The 16,061-nt window shown below is 41.6% G+C and overlaps 1 protein-coding gene across 4 annotated transcripts in view; it reads left to right on the forward strand.

Moving 5' to 3' along the window:
* LOC124147096 (ras GTPase-activating-like protein IQGAP1) overlaps positions 1–16,061 on the forward strand; it is a 120,599-nt gene that overhangs the window by 79,774 nt on the left and 24,764 nt on the right. For all 4 annotated transcript variants that reach the window (XM_048402825.1, XM_048402830.1, XM_048402832.1 and 1 more), the window contains exons 9-25: positions 2,231–2,409; positions 3,306–3,396; positions 5,550–5,710; positions 6,241–6,334; positions 7,091–7,251; positions 7,867–7,906; positions 8,931–9,094; positions 9,497–9,578; positions 10,151–10,314; positions 10,629–10,719; positions 11,461–11,628; positions 11,810–11,952; positions 12,844–13,014; positions 13,674–13,757; positions 14,413–14,484; positions 14,800–14,869; positions 15,565–15,651. In XM_048402825.1, the coding sequence (XP_048258782.1) occupies positions 2,231–2,409; positions 3,306–3,396; positions 5,550–5,710; positions 6,241–6,334; positions 7,091–7,251; positions 7,867–7,906; positions 8,931–9,094; positions 9,497–9,578; positions 10,151–10,314; positions 10,629–10,719; positions 11,461–11,628; positions 11,810–11,952; positions 12,844–13,014; positions 13,674–13,757; positions 14,413–14,484; positions 14,800–14,869; positions 15,565–15,651 (2,022 nt within the window). The remainder of the gene's footprint in view (positions 1–2,230; positions 2,410–3,305; positions 3,397–5,549; positions 5,711–6,240; positions 6,335–7,090; positions 7,252–7,866; positions 7,907–8,930; positions 9,095–9,496; positions 9,579–10,150; positions 10,315–10,628; positions 10,720–11,460; positions 11,629–11,809; positions 11,953–12,843; positions 13,015–13,673; positions 13,758–14,412; positions 14,485–14,799; positions 14,870–15,564; positions 15,652–16,061) is intronic.

Consider the following 16,061-nt stretch of genomic DNA (forward strand, 5'->3'; position numbering starts at 1 on the left):
AAGATACTAAAGCAATTTTGATGTGGATGTAAGATCCCGTTGTCTAGCAACAGGGTCCAGCTATTTCTTTCAATCGGACATACTGGAGGTCTGTGATGGATAGAGGGAGATATGAGGTGTGATGCACTATGCTGTATTCACCGTATTAAGCCTCTGACCAACTTCTAGACTAGTCTGTGGAAAATCTGTAAAATAAGCAATAAGTGCCTGGTAAATTGACAGGACAGTCTGTATTCCCAGCGATAGAAACTAACACTTTTTGTCCACTAGTCCTTATGATGATTACATATAGCAAAATCCTTAAACAATGCAATTTTCTACTAGTCTTTATGGAGGGCACCAGTGGCCCAATCGTCTAAGGCGGCGGGATTCACTGTGCAGAGTTGTGTCCCCTGGGCACGCCAGAAACCTACGATTGTGGGTTCGAATCTCAGTTCGTCCCGATTATGTTTCTAGGTTTGTCAGCACCATACCTGTGCTTGTGGGTTTCACCGAAGTGGCAAACGTATGAGACCTGCATCACTGTGGGCTTTCCTCCCACATTAAGCTGACACGCCGTGATATAACTTGAATAATGTTAAAAGGGGCGTTAAACCCACCTCACTCAATCACACACACTACAAGTCCTTATGATAACTTAACTATTGGGCAGTTTGGCAAGGACTATAGGCCAAGTGCCAATTTCTAACGCTGATCTCCCTGTTCATGGTACAGATTCTATACAGGACCAGCAAGGAAGAATTAGTATGTAACTGCCGTGGAACCATTATCAAAAACGTTTCAATTCCATGAATGTTTGAACTGATTCTGTCCTCTGCTGCTTGATCACTGACGACAAATTTAAGTTGTGTTTGTTTTAATAAGTGCCACCCTTTGTCAGTATTCTATGGTTGTTATGGTGAATACGGTAGCTGTAATGACCAGAAGCATGCAAGGAGATAAGGTGAAGGAGAGAGGCTCAGGCGAGGATCAATTAAACATCCCTGACATCAGCTGCTGATTCGGGCTGATGAGCAGATGAGCTGATAAAGGATGTGTTTGTCCTGGAAACAATGACATGTCGGGAGTTATCTGTAACCAGGGATGGAGTGTGTGGGCCAGCAGAACAGGTGCTGCAATTTGTTTGTGTAGAGTTGTGTCCCTTGGGTATTCCATGATCCTGTGAACACTGGGTTCGAATCTCAGTCACATTGATTATGAGCCTTGGCTTGCCAGAACCTCACCTATGCTGTACTTCCTAGACACTAGTCAGGGTTTCCTAGCCTAGTGGTTAAAGTGTTTGCTCGTCACACCGATGACCCGGGTTCAATTTCCCACATAGGTACATTGTGTGAAGCCCATTTCTGGTTTCCCCTGTTTTGATATTGCTGGAATATTGCTAAAAGCGGCGTAAAACTATGCTCACTCCAACATCATAATGACATGCTGTGGTATATATAGTTTTTAAGGCAGGAAATTCAAAACTAATTTACTAAAAACGTTGAAAAGTCATCAATGACCTTAAAATAATGATTACTGTAAGGACCAGTAAACTATTTCCTGGCAGCCATGACATGGAAATTTAATATCCCAGCAAACCAACAAACCCCACAATTTATTGACAGAATACGCTAATAAATTCATGCTAAAAACCTGGACCAACTGTTCAAATAGTACTTACCGTATTCGACATAATAACACCCCACTCTAATAAGAGCCGACGGCGATATTTACTAATATATTGGCTAGTGAACAATCCCAATTAGTCACCCCTTCCGATTGATCAATGTACACAAGACTTATTTATTGGTGTATGATACGCACCCTTATGGGTAATTAAATTCTCGAAAATATATCTATCGTGTATAATACGCACAGATACTTCTTTTATATCATTCAGGCTGTCAGCATAAACCACAAAATTTATAATTTTTCAACTCTGTTTTTTTTATCACCAAAATTATATTCTAAAAAGAACCCCTTATTTCTAATTTTGAGAGCGCCCTGGGCGTTTATTACGTCGAATACGCTATAGATCAAATTATGTCTTGATTTGTATTGGTGTGGATACCTTGCTTTGAATCAACACACTGTGTAAGCCATTCAAGTTGCAATATGCGGATTAGATTCTAGTTCAACTTTTATAAAAAATATATTTTTTGAGTGTTTACCTTAAAGGATCATGTTACATTTGATATGAGAAATTCAGCATAAGTAAACTTTGTTCACAAAGTTGTGTTTGTTTTTCCAGTGCACGCTGCCATCATTGCCATCAATGAAGCCATTGACAAACAGAATGCCCCAGATACAATGTCGGCCCTGCAGAACCCCTCCGCCATGTTGGTCAGCCTGGACACTGCCAGCATGGACAGCTATCAGCAGTTACTGTACGATGCCAAGCAGACCAAGATGGAGAACTCCAGGAACAGGGTACCTTAGACCTACAGAACTTCTGTTTGACATGTAGGCTTGTATAACCACAAGTCCCTAGACACCTGTCTGACATGAAGGCTTGTATAACCAAAAGTCCCTAGACACCTGTCTTACATGAAGGCTTGTATAACCAAAAGTCCCTAGACACCTGTCTGACATGAAGGCTTGTATAACCAAAAGTCCCTAGACACCTGTCTGTCAGGGAGGGTTGTATAACCACAAGTCCCTAGACACCTGTCTGACATGAAGGCTTGTATAACCACAAGTCCCTAGACACCTGTCTGACATGAAGGCTTGTATAACCAAAAGTCCCTAGACACCTGTCTGTCAGGGAGGGTTGTGGGGCCAGTGGTTCCTCGACACCTGTCTGACATGTAGGCTTGTATAACCACAAGTCCCTAGACACCTATCTAGATCTGTCAGGGAGGGTTGTGGGGCCAGTGGTTTCTCGACACCTGTCTGACATGAAGGGTTACATGGTGGCTTGTCCCTTGACAAGTTGTGGGTCAGATGTGACTTTGAGAGATTCTGTTCCACTTTCTGTTGCCCATTTGTCCTGTCCAGACCTAGATCTTGTAATCATTGCCTTGTGAAACTGAGGCAATGCCTTAACACCCCATGATCTGGTGGATAGAGCGACTGCCCTGAGAGCAGGTCAGTGGTTCGATACCTGGTCACATCGTACCAAAAGACATTCGAACATGGCACTTGTTGTTAACCTGCCTTGCGCTCAGCTCAGCACTTTATTATCATTAACACTTATTTTTTATTATAGACTAGTTTTTTTTACATCATTCTACTATTGCTGATGATTAGTTCTTTAAAGAATTGCTAATAATGGTCATGAAACTTTGTTTTGTGGAATGTATTAAATGATGTATGAAACATTTCAGAGCATGGACACTGAGCGACAATTTGAGCATGACGTGTACGACGAACTACTGACACACGCAGAGATCCAAGGAAACATTAACACTATCAACAGTGAGTGAACAGTCATACCGGTCTCCTATCAGGGGAGGGTACTCTGGTCATTTAAGTATTGTGGTAGTTTTACAAATAGATAAACATTTAGTCACCTAAATAAAGTTTTCTTTTTTAAGAATGTATGAAAATAGAAAATAAAATCCAAATGGAGACCAGAACATTGCTGAATTTCAGAGCCAGAGCTGAGGCAATCTAGACTTGCCAAATCATTCTAGACTTGAGTTGGATTCAATCTTACTTTATTCTCTAGGGCCTGGGAACTAGGCTATATTGCAATATTCAGTATTAATGCAAACATTTGCAAGTCATTGTGTTGCTATTACAATAGTATTACCTTTACAGATCGAAATGTAAATGTTGTAGCATTATTGGAATGTGATGTCAAGGCCAAATAAGTCCACCATTCCTTGCTTCAGCATATTGCTGAAGTTGTTAGATAGTTGAAGGAGGTAACGCTGATTGTAATCTAAAATGAATAAATGAACTGTTCTGAATGACCCACATATAGAAAATTTCACCCTCGTGTCTTTTTATATCAAATATATCATCACGAGTTGATAAAAGTGGGAAAACTCCGAGGCTTGCCAAGGATTTTTTCCACTTTTATCAACGAGTGTTGATATATTTGATATCAAATGACACGAGGGTGAGATTTTATTTATCATCCAACATCATTCTTCCAACTTTTTCAGTTTGTAGACCGTAATAAGCAGTGTCTTAAGTGTAAAAAGTACTGCCAACAGCTTCAGTAGCAGAGCCATTAGTAATGTCATTTGATTGTGACATCATGGTAACCAGTGATGTCACAATGGTCTGCAAAGCATTGTGATGCAATTTCATTGCAGCGATATCTACAGTGTAGATCTCACCCAAGCGATATCTCCTGTGGGAGCCAGTTTTAGATGATAAATGTCACTTCAAGCAAAGTATTAAATAACCCAAACATTAAAGTAGTTGACTATCAGTAAATATCATCTTATTTAGGAGATAAACATACTGTGTTTTCAATGTAGAGCTAGGTTACCTGTAGATTTAACCCCGCTAAATTGAATTTGGAACCGAACGCGCAGCGTGAGGTTTCAAATGTTAAATTTAGTGGGGTTAAATCTACAGGTAACCTAGCTCTACATTGAAAACACAGTATGTTTATCTCCATTCTACCATGACTAAATAAAACGCGAACTCTTTGGTTTTAGCAAACATACTGAGTGAAGCGGCAAGGGATGAATCCAGTGTTTTGAGTGGGTTATCGATCTGAATTACGGAATCACCGAACAAAATATGGCGCTGTATATACTCAAGCAGTTTGTTGACACCGTAATACTTCACTCGAACATATGACAGGCATTGAAAGCATATAAGCACAGCAACTTGGTAAGCTAACATGCGGTGGGCATCCCTAAAGAAAACAAGGCAAGCTTTGCAAGGTTTTCGCTCTACATCGCATGTCACCATTATGACGTCATATCGCTCATTGTGACGCAAAAGATATGACGTCACAGTCGTATACAGAAAAGCGCCAAAATTCCAAGCTTTCTGTTGTCTCCAAAACGTAAATACATTCCCTTTGTAGATTTCTAACGTGTTTTCTGCATGAAATGTATTGCCACACATCCTTTGAATACTGTAGTAACCGCATCTGTGCATTTTGTAACCTGTAATTGTAGATATAATTATTTAAATATGCCTACCGACAATGACTGAAAATAGTACTATTCTATGAATATTAGCTTCCGCGGTGATGCGGCCGTCAAACCAGCTGTTTCAATCAGAGGGGGGTTATTGTGATTTAATAGCCTCTGATTGACCAATCAGAATCGAGTAAATTCCAAATTCATGGTAGAATATCGTTTAGCATGCCTCTTGAAACTGTTATCAGGCATGTTATCAATATCAACAAATGAGTATTCAATATCATTGCATCCCAATTACTAAGAATACATGGTAGACTAAACTGTTAGCTGTCATATTCTTTCATAAAATAGGTGTGAGTTTATTATTACAGTTTTGAAATCACTGTAGGTTAAAATGGACAAGTACATCATGTTGCCCGGATACCAGTCACACAATCAATAGTACTTGGTATGATATGGTGCATCTTCACAAGGCACGGCTCCAGCTGTAAACGATACACAATTGTTGTTTCCCAGCATCCTCAGCTGTGGGCCATCTGCACGAAGCCCTCCTTAAGTCTGACCCTGCCCTGGTGCTGGCAGCCCTCAGATCCTCCCACCTCGGACTCAAGAACATCAAAGATGAAAACATCATGTTTTACATTGAGAAACTCCGGCAAGCTGCAGAGCTCAAGAAGGTATGTGAAAACATTAACTTGCTGTTTCATCTCCAATATGTGTTAGCTTAGGCATATACTGCTATAGGATATGTGGTAGTGATGTGACTGGTATGTAATATTGATGTGCCTGCGATATTAATGTTTTTATGCGATGTTGGCGTGCCATGCGATGTTGGTGTGCCATGCGATATTGATGAGCCATGCGATGTTGATGTGCCATGTGATGTTGATGTGCCATGCGATACACATGTGATGTTGATGTGCCATGTGATGTTGATGTGCCATGCGATACACATGTGATGTTGATGTGCCATGTGATGTTGATGTGCCATGCGATACACATGTGATGTTGATGTGCCATGTGATGTTGATGTGCCATGCGATACACATGTGATGTTGATGTGCCATGTGATGTTGATGTGCCATGTGATGTTGATGTGCCATGCGATACACATGTGATGTTGATGAGCCATGCGATGTTGATGTGCCATGTGATGTTGATGTGCCATGCGATACACATGTGATGTTGATGTGCCACCTTGTTTCAGAACAACAACAACGGGGAGGAGTCTGTGCTGGACAAAGATGAGATCCAGGCCGCCATTGACCAGGCAAACCTTGAGGCTGACACCGAGTACCAGAGTAAGGAAGCACCCCTTTACTTTATACATTTACTGATCTGCCGGTTGAGGTCGGGTTGCCTAGTGGTTAAAGTGTTTGCTCGTCACGCCAAAGACCCGGGTTTGATTCCCGACATGGGTACAATGTGTGAAGACCATTTCTAGTGTCCCCCACCGTGATATTGCTGGAATATTGCTAACAGTAGGGTAAAACAATACTCACTCACTCACTGATCTGCCAACAATGGTAAAAAATTGACAATGTATAGTTTATTACAACTGATTGATGTGTACATTCTATACATGAACAAAACTGATGTGTATTCGTAGAAAACGAAACAAAGGTATTCAGATAAAGTCAATAAAGAAAAACTGTGTGACATCCAACCCTGCCACTTGAAAGTCAATACAACAATGTCAAGCAATTGTCTGATAAATTGATAATACTGCTATGGTTGCTGTTTCACATGTATTTTCTTCAGGAACAAGCCTAGATATAATTTCATAAAAAAAATAAGAACCCCTAAAAATATGAAACGTGTAGACGTGTCTTACATACCATGTCATGCGTATGTGTAGTAACCCGTCCAGAGTACAGCTAGCATACACATGTTATAGCTAATCACCTGAAGCAATCGGTGGCTCAATCATCGACTCTCTGAACTTTGCTTACTACTCAAAGGCAGTGATGTGATTTTGATGTAACAAATCCGTGTTGGGTGTCTGCTTGTGGTGTTCACTTGGACGGGATTCTCATCATAAATATCTCCTGTCCCAGAATCCCAGGCACTCCTGTCCATCAACTCCGCCATCAATAGCAACGACCCTGCCCTGCTGATGAAGGCCCTACAGAACCCGTCTGCCCAGCTGCCGCCAGTCATCCCGGGGGCGGCCATGTTGTATCTGGATGAGTTCAGGAACATCAGGACAGATAAACAGGTTGGGAATCAGAAACACGTTTCTCTAGAACCATGCATGAGAACCAGGAGATAGATGGAGGCATTGAATGATTAAGTAATCACAGCGATTGAAAATTTAGATATGCTCTGTATATGAATCAGTCAACTTCTGATATGAGTCAGACGTTTGAATGATGTGAGTTACTTTAGACATGAAGGGCTGCCTGATAGTGGAAACATGAATACGTTCATACACACTAAACATGTGTCAAAACATGTTGTGTCAACCTGGGCAAGTGACTTAGTTCAAATTTGCCTCTGTTCAGCCAGCAGAAATTGGGTACCCAATATATGAGGTTGATGTAAAAACTCACTGGCGCCTGTGGGCAGCTTTGGTTGTAAACTCCCCAGGGAGTTGAGAATGATAACTGGAATGCATACGGATCCACTGGTGAAACAAATAAACCTCATTTTAGCAGATATCTGGGTAAGTGTGGTGTATAGAAGTATAATATGATGTTTGCTCGTTAAACATATTGGAACATTTCATTGTTGATAGAGCTAATATGAATTTGCAGAATATCCCCAGCTGGTTAATTGCATCTTTAGATATACATCATTCCCTATTTAAATGTCTGCATGGATGTGTTTGCAGGGTGACCTCGAACACGATGAGATTGCATCAGCTATCACAGGTGAGATGGGATTATCAGGAAGATTAATGTTCCGATTTCACAGAATGGTCATCATGACGGGAAATAAATATTAGTGCTGTTAATTAACATTTATGGCCTAGTGTTGACTGCTTCCTGTTGTGAAAATGTAAATAGTTCTTGGTTCTTGGTGCAGTCTCTTCCAAAAAGTTTCAAGTCTCCTCGTCTGTACTTGACTATTGGCATTATTTTCAGTACATTTTAATGTCATGTGGACTGTTGCTATAGACCAAAGAATTATTTTCTGATCTCAGGCTTCAGCTTGTGACTGAACGTGTAGACTATGTATAGGTTTCATTGGCAGCCTGTGAACAGTGTTCCTGCTGGCGTCCTGGTGGACTGGCAACTCTACAAATTACAAGTCCACCCTAATTTTTTGTCAGTCCCAGCTTTCAACAATTAAAAAAACATCATGTTTCAACATCATGTTCAATGCCATTTCTGAAGTAACTTCCTCTGGTCTACACATCATTCACAATTTTCTCTTCATTTTGTAAAATATTTCGAGACTAAGTCACTACAAATATGTTTTTGACTTTGAAGATAAGCAAAATGTTATTTTCTTGCACTAAATATAGACAAGGGAAAATCCTGATGGTAACAGACAAGCTGACTTTGTTTGCAAAATATACTTATGTGAATATCGCCTATGTTTTGTTTATCAACAAAGATTAATAAGGCACTTTATTTGCCGGTGCAAGCCTAATTTTACTCCTAAATTACTGGTAAACGGGGACACTTTATAATGAGATGAGTTTGTAATGTTAACAAATATGTGGACGTACATGCCCAATAGATGCCTGTACATTATGAAAACCTCTTCTGACTTCTACAGCATTTATGTATGCCACTCAACATGACATTACACAGCCATGTTCACTCGTCGACTGAGCGAGAGGGACACACAGACTTGCTGCATTAAATACGAAGTTAGTTCTAGGAACTTGTGATACCAGTAGTTGTGTATCTGAGGTATGTTGACTCATTATGCTCCGTCTGTCCCCAGTGCTGACTGCAGTGGCATTGATCAACCAGGCAGTGGACACCGGCAGTCCTGAGAACACCTTCAACGCCCTCTGCCAGCCAGACGCCCACCTTCTGGAGGTGGACGAGCACAATATGGAGAAATATCAGGACTGCTTGGCAGCTCAGAGGCACAGCAAGTCTGGGGTAAGGGGGATAACTCTGCTTTCTTGTTCTCAAAATTGGTCCATAGGAGGTCCATAATTGTATTGAAAATTGTATTGAAAAGTATTGACAATAGACTACAAGCTACTAGGAACTACAGAGTATCTTTTGTTTCATTTTTATTTTTTAACATTATTTCACGAGGAACAGATAATTTGTAATTTTGATTTCTGAAAAGATTATTTTATCTTTATATTATCCTTTGAATTATTTTCTGAGGAAAGGTGAAAAACATATTTGCTTCACAAACACAAGTGGAGACATCAGCTGAGTCGACTATTGTTGAACATAACATCACCTGTCCTGAGAACTACCGGTCATGTGTTAATGATGAACACTGCTGTAAATCCATATTTGTGCTTGAGACAAAGTTCACCATTACAGAGTCCATGTGACCTGCTGACTCACCATGAGATCTCAACGTGTGTGGAGACCATCCACCAGCAGGTACAGGAGGAACATGAACGTAAGTCTTAGATAGCAGTCAGGGGAACAGTACCAGCAGGTGCAGGAGGAACATGAACATAAGTCTTAGATAGCAGTCAGGGGAACAGTACCGGCAGGTGCAGGAGGAACCTTGACGTAAGTCTTAGATAGCAGTCAGGGGATTAGTACCAGCAGGTGCAGCAGGAACATTAACATAAGTTTTAGATTGTTAGCAGTCAGGGGAATAGTACCAGCAGGTGCCGGAGGAATATGAACGTAAGTGTTCTTAGTGTAAAATACTCAACCACTAATTCTTTGATTGCATCGGGTCAACCCATAATTTCTCAGTGTATCTGACTTTGCGGGGACTCGGATGCAGAATAAGTCCACAGTAGTGGTCTTGTTGTAAATATTTACTACACTGGTCAGAAGCATGGACGCTTGTGTGTCATTGTATCAAAACAAGATTGATTGCTCTGTCAGGACTTACAGGCTGACTGGATATGGCTGGAATATTGCTGACTGCGGACAGCATTGATTCACTCATGACATATACCTTAGTTTGGTAGACTGTTTTCAACTGACATTGGTATGTATGTGGTGTGACTGCAGGAATCCTCGCTATCAACAAGATCAATGAAGCCATCACACGAGGGGAGCCAGAGGATACACTAGAGGCGCTACAAACACCATCAGCAAAACTGCGTGGCATTGACGCCCGACAGGCGTACCACTATCAGGCCCTGCTCCTCAAGGAGAAGCAACAGAAGGCAGAGGTGAGATCACAGCTGGTGCTCAAATTTGTCTGATTTCCGAAGATTGTAGTGGCCTGGTAGTGTGAAATGTTAAAGCAAAGGACTGGGTTTGATGCCCCACATCGGAACAATGTGTGAAGCCCAATTTCTGGTTTTCCGCTGCTGTATAACAGAGCTACCACTGTCAATCCCAACTAACTCACTCACTCACTCACTCAAAACTGGAAGTGTTATTGGTAATTGTCAAGTCTAACTCGTCTGTTTGATTTAGTTATTGCAGTTGTTAAATACTTGACTCTGGTTGTGAAGTGCTGTATTTGTGTACGCTGTTACAGGCAACTGACGACGAGGATGCGGAGCTTTGGTTGGAGGAGATTCAGCTGTGTGTGGAAAAGGCCAACAAGGATGCAGATGAGGGTGTCAAGAGTGAGTACCTCCTGACACTGCTCCTACCTTCGTCTTTACCTTCTTTCTACCCTCGTCTTTACACTCTTTCTACCCTCGTCTTTACTCTCTTTCTACCCTCGTCTTTACTCTCTTTCTACCCTCGTCTTTACTCTCTTTCTACCCTCGTCTTTATGCTCTTTCTACCCTCATCTTTACTCTTTCTACCCTCATCTTTACTCTCTTTCTACCCTCTTCTTTACTCTCTTTCTACTCTCGTCTTTACCTTCTTTCTACCCTCGTCTTTACTCTCTTTCTACCCTCGTCTTTACTCTTTCTACCCTCGTCTTTACTCTTTCTACCCTCGTCTTTACACTCTTTCTACCCTCGTCTTTACACTCTTTCTACCCTCGTCTTTACTCTCTTTCTACCCTCGTCTTTATGCTCTTTCTACCCTCGTCTTTACTCTCTTTCTACTCTCGTCTTTACTCTCTTTCTGCCCTCGTCTTTACTCTTTCTACCTGCGTCTTTACGTTCTTTCAACCTTCATCTCTACGTTCTTTCAACCTTCATCTTATGTTCTTTCAACCTTCATCTTTATGTTCTTTCTACCTTCATCTTTACGTTCTTTCCACTTTCATCTTTGCGCTTTCTACCTTCGTCTTTATGCTCTTTTATATATATCCGTGGATAAACCTTCCACACTCAGTCACTTATTTCAAATCCTTACTGATATTCTTAAATGACAAACGGTAGTCATTTATTGTTTTATTACTCCTTCAGTTTCCTTGGGCGTGAAGAACATCAACGAGGCCATCAGGGCTGAAGACGTCGCCCATCTACAGTCTGGTCTGACCAACTCGGAGGTGGGGCTCCACAGTGTCACGCCCGACTGCACGCCCACCTACATGGGCAGCCTCAAGACTCTGCAGACCGAGAAGACAGAAGCTGGTGGGTGTACTGGCTGCACACATAACGATATTACAATATTTCGCAACCAGATCCGACAATACTTTCATCCTCCTTCCTAATGACTGCATGAATATTTGTTGATATGGCAGGGATTATAACCAATACCATGTTTGCAGTTTGTGGAACAATGTTTTGCATTGTTAATGTTGTCGTGTTGTAGGCGAGTGTGGCAGTGGCTGGATAATGAACAGGACACGGGATGGGTCCAAGTTCTTCTACAACATCAGCACTGGGGAGTATGAATGGTTCCGACAAGATGGCGTGGTAAAGGATCACAGCCTGCTTACAAAAGAAGAAATTCAGGTAAGGTCATCATTGAAACAGTAGCACCACATCATGCTTGAAATAAAGATCATATGTTAATCAAACCTTTCTAAAATACACTTCTATGTTTATTAATATATAATGCAAGCTGATGGCCTTTCTGGCTTGATGATAAGAAATAAATACCTGAATTAACAGATAATTCTACCATGACATTTTAAATCCTGTGTTCTGATTGGTCCGCCAGCAGTTTGATATATATGTTAAACCATAGTTTTGCTGATAACAGTGAAAGAAATGCTATCACTTTCTTTGATGTCATGTCTGCCGCGTCACAATGCTTAGACTTCCCATCTGTATGACGTCATAATACTGATATCACATATGGTTTCAGATGAAATTTACAGGCATCGAATCTATATTTGAAACCTCTACATTCAGAAGACACAACATTTATCTCGTAGACATCAACGTAGGAGCATGAATTAGAGCAAATCGAGACACATATTTATGCAGTGTTAGAAATTAAGCATAATAGTCCAAGGATCCTTGTTATAGCCCAAATATTATACATTTTAATGGTCTTAAGGGTCGGGGGTTTGATCCCCGGCTGCGTCATACCTAAAGACCTTAAAAGATGGTACTTGTTGTTGCCCTGTCTGGCACTCGGTATTAAGGGGCTGAAACAAGGACTGGTCGGTTCAGAGTCAGTATACTGTGTCTGAGTTGGGTATGGATGTTAAACTGCTTGCAGGGTATGTCAGTGGGCTAGCACTATAAAATTGTCATTAGTTCGGACCAGTACAGGCAGCCACACACACATACACACATTTCTATGAATGCATGCACATCTCTATATAAGTGCAATAATCTTGAATGTGATGTTAAACCCCATATCGCCTGACCAAGCTGTATGATATCTGTTTTCAGAAAGTGATATCGGAGCAGACGGCAGCGTATGACCGGGAGCTGCTGTTCAAGGCCAACGAGCCACGTGTCGTGAAGCTGCAGGCCATGGTGAGAGGTCACCAGCAGAGGCTGAAATACAAGGAGAGACAGAACTTCATGAAGACACAGCTGCCAGCCATTGTGGCAATACAGGTACACTCCCCACCATTGTGGCAATACAGGTACACTTCCCGCCATTGTGGCAATACAGGTACACTTCCCACCATTGTGGCAATACAGGTACACTTCCCACCATTGTGGCAATACAGGTACACTTCCCACCATTGTGGCAATACAGGTACACTTCCCACCATTGTGGCAATACAGGTACACTTTCCACCATTGTGGCAATACAGGTACACTTCCCACCATTGTGGCAATACAGGTACACTTCCCGCCATTGTGGCAATACAGATACACTTCCCGCCATTGTGGCAATACAGGTACACTTCCCACCATTGTGGCAATACAGGTACACTTCCCACCATTGTGGCAATACAGGTACACTTTCCACCATTGTGGCAATACAGGTACACTTCCCACCATTGTGGCAATACAGGTACACTTCCCGCCATTGTGGCAATACAGGTACACTTCCCACCATTGTGGCAATACAGGTACACTTCCCACCATTGTGGCAATACAGGTACACTTTCCACCATTGTGGCAATACAGGTACACTTCCCGCCATTGTGGCAATACAGGTACTCTCCCCGCCATTGTGGCAATACATTGCTGAATTGACATAGTGTCTCCTATGAGTTTATGGGTTTCTCAAATCTTGCTTGTAGCACATGTCATCCTAATTTCAGTCCTGGTTCCGCGGAGGCAAACAAAGGCGCCAGTTCAAGGGTCGATTGGACTATCTCAACAGCAACGAAGATGCTGCCATCAAAGTAGGTGCTTGTTTCAATAAGCATGTAAGGCCCTCTTACTAAATTTCATTGCATTCAGGAATAGCAGTGGTATGTGAGTGTAGACTTACTCCTGTTCTCTTGCTGAGATTATAACTGTAGTACATGAGTGTAGACTTAGTCCTGTTCTCTTGCTGAGATTATAACTGTAGTACATGAGTGTAGACTTACTCCTGTTCTCTTGCTGAGATTTTAACTGTAGTACATGAGTGTAGACTTGCTGCTGTTCTCTTGCTGCGATTATAACTGTAGTACATGAGTGTAGAGTTACTGCTGTTCTCTTGCTGCGATTATAACTGTAGTACATGAGTGTAGACTTACTCCTGTTCTCTTGCTGAGATTTTAACTGTAGTACATGAGTGTAGACTTACTCCTGTTCTCTTGCTGCGATTATAACTGTAGTACATGAGTGTAGAGTTACTGCTGTTCTCTTGCTGCGATTATAACTGTAGTACATGAGTGTAGACTTACTCCTGTTCTCTTGCTGTGATTATAACTGTAGTACACGAGTGTAGACTTACTCCTGTTCTCTTGCTGCGATTATAACTGTAGTACATGAGTGTAGACTTACTCCTGTTCTCTTGCTGCGATTATAACTGTAGTACATGAGTGTAGACTTACTCCTGTTCTCTTGTAGCTTCAGTCGTACGTACGGATGTGGCGGGAGAGGAAGAAGTACCGGGACAGACTCAACTTCTTTAAATCAAATGTGAGTAGGCAGGATTTACAATTCACGTAAATAATAATCAACATTAAACTTTTAAGAATTGTGCTAGTTGTACATCATACTGTATTGTTTTGTTTTGACAACCTATAGATATTCAGTAGCAGGACCATGCTAAGTATGGATCCTCCTACTACAGTAGTCGTGTAGCTTCCGTGGCTCTGCCTGGGCTGATGGTGAGTGCCAAGACAATTGTTGTGTGAGCCGATGGCGTCATGACTGTCGTCGTGTGAGCCGATGGTGTCATGACTGTCGCCGTGTGAGCCGATGGTGAGTGTCATGACTATTGTTGTGTTGCAGGAGGATAAGATCATCAGGATCCAGGCGTTCTTCCGGTCCAACCTGGCTCGCCAGGACTACAAGGCCCTGAGTAAGTGTGGCTCGATAGGTCACCGATCAGGAACTGATAACTGCTCATATATCTTGTTCACCATATTTTGTATAATAAATCTATATGATGTAAGAATGTATGTAATGAATATCAACACTGCAGAGACATTATCTATATTTGAAAGGTGAAACAAATATATATCTGGCAGTGTATTGCAGCATGACTCCTTTGTTCACTGCCTCCCATCCCCATGTGACTCCTGACTGACTGTTGCACATCCTCGCCTTGTGTTGCCGTGACCTGTGTAGATCCGGGGTAGAATAGGTCTTCATCGACCCATGCTTGCCATAACAGGCAACTATACTTGTTACAAGAGGGGACTAGCGGGATCGGGTGGTCAGGATCGCTGACTTGGTTGATGCATGTCATCGAATCCCAAATTGTGTTGATTGATGTTCATGAAGTCACCGGATTGTCTTGTCCACACTCGATTATTTACAGACCGCTGTCATATAGCTGGAATTATGAAATTCTCTTAGTAGGCAAAAACTGTGTTTTATGTATTTTTTTATGAACATGGATTCTGTTATATTATGAAACATGATCTATGTGGACTTAGCAACTGTGAACGTGTACTAAACTTGAGTTGTCACTGGACTGTCTGGTACAGATTCAATTATTTGCTATAATATAGCTGGAATAGTGCGGTGTTAAACAAACATTGTGTTTTACAGTGCAAGACAGCAGCCCATCCTTGTCTGTTGTGAGGAAGTTTGTCCACCTCCTTGATGCCAGTGATAATGATTATGCTGAAGAACTGGGTAGGTCTTAATGCATTCATGGTTTACATTCCTCATATAATGTATGAGTGATGGAAGATAACTGATACTTGTAGTCCCTGTACTTGTATCAATGTATCCACTCCTTCAGTCCATGCATGGAATATGCAGAACTCATCAACTGTTCCCATTATAGAAGTGGAGGTGAGGTACAAAGCGTGATGAATGCAACATTTCATCACAAATTCTCTTGCGATTTGCTTGACCCAAGACTGTCAGAATAGTAGATACCTGGGCCAAGTCTGTCGGAATAGTTGATACAAGGGGCCAAGGTTTGGCGTAATAGCAGATACATATTGTTTCTAATGAAACTAATAAACGTGTGTTTCGCATACCATGTGTAGTAAAGCTGGTAACATAGTATCTGCAAATATCTGCAAAATGCCAAACTT

This window comes from Haliotis rufescens, unplaced genomic scaffold (assembly GCF_023055435.1).
Source record: "Haliotis rufescens isolate VD_foot unplaced genomic scaffold, xgHalRufe1.0.p SCAF_1, whole genome shotgun sequence".
Taxonomy (NCBI): Eukaryota; Metazoa; Mollusca; class Gastropoda; order Lepetellida; family Haliotidae; genus Haliotis; species Haliotis rufescens.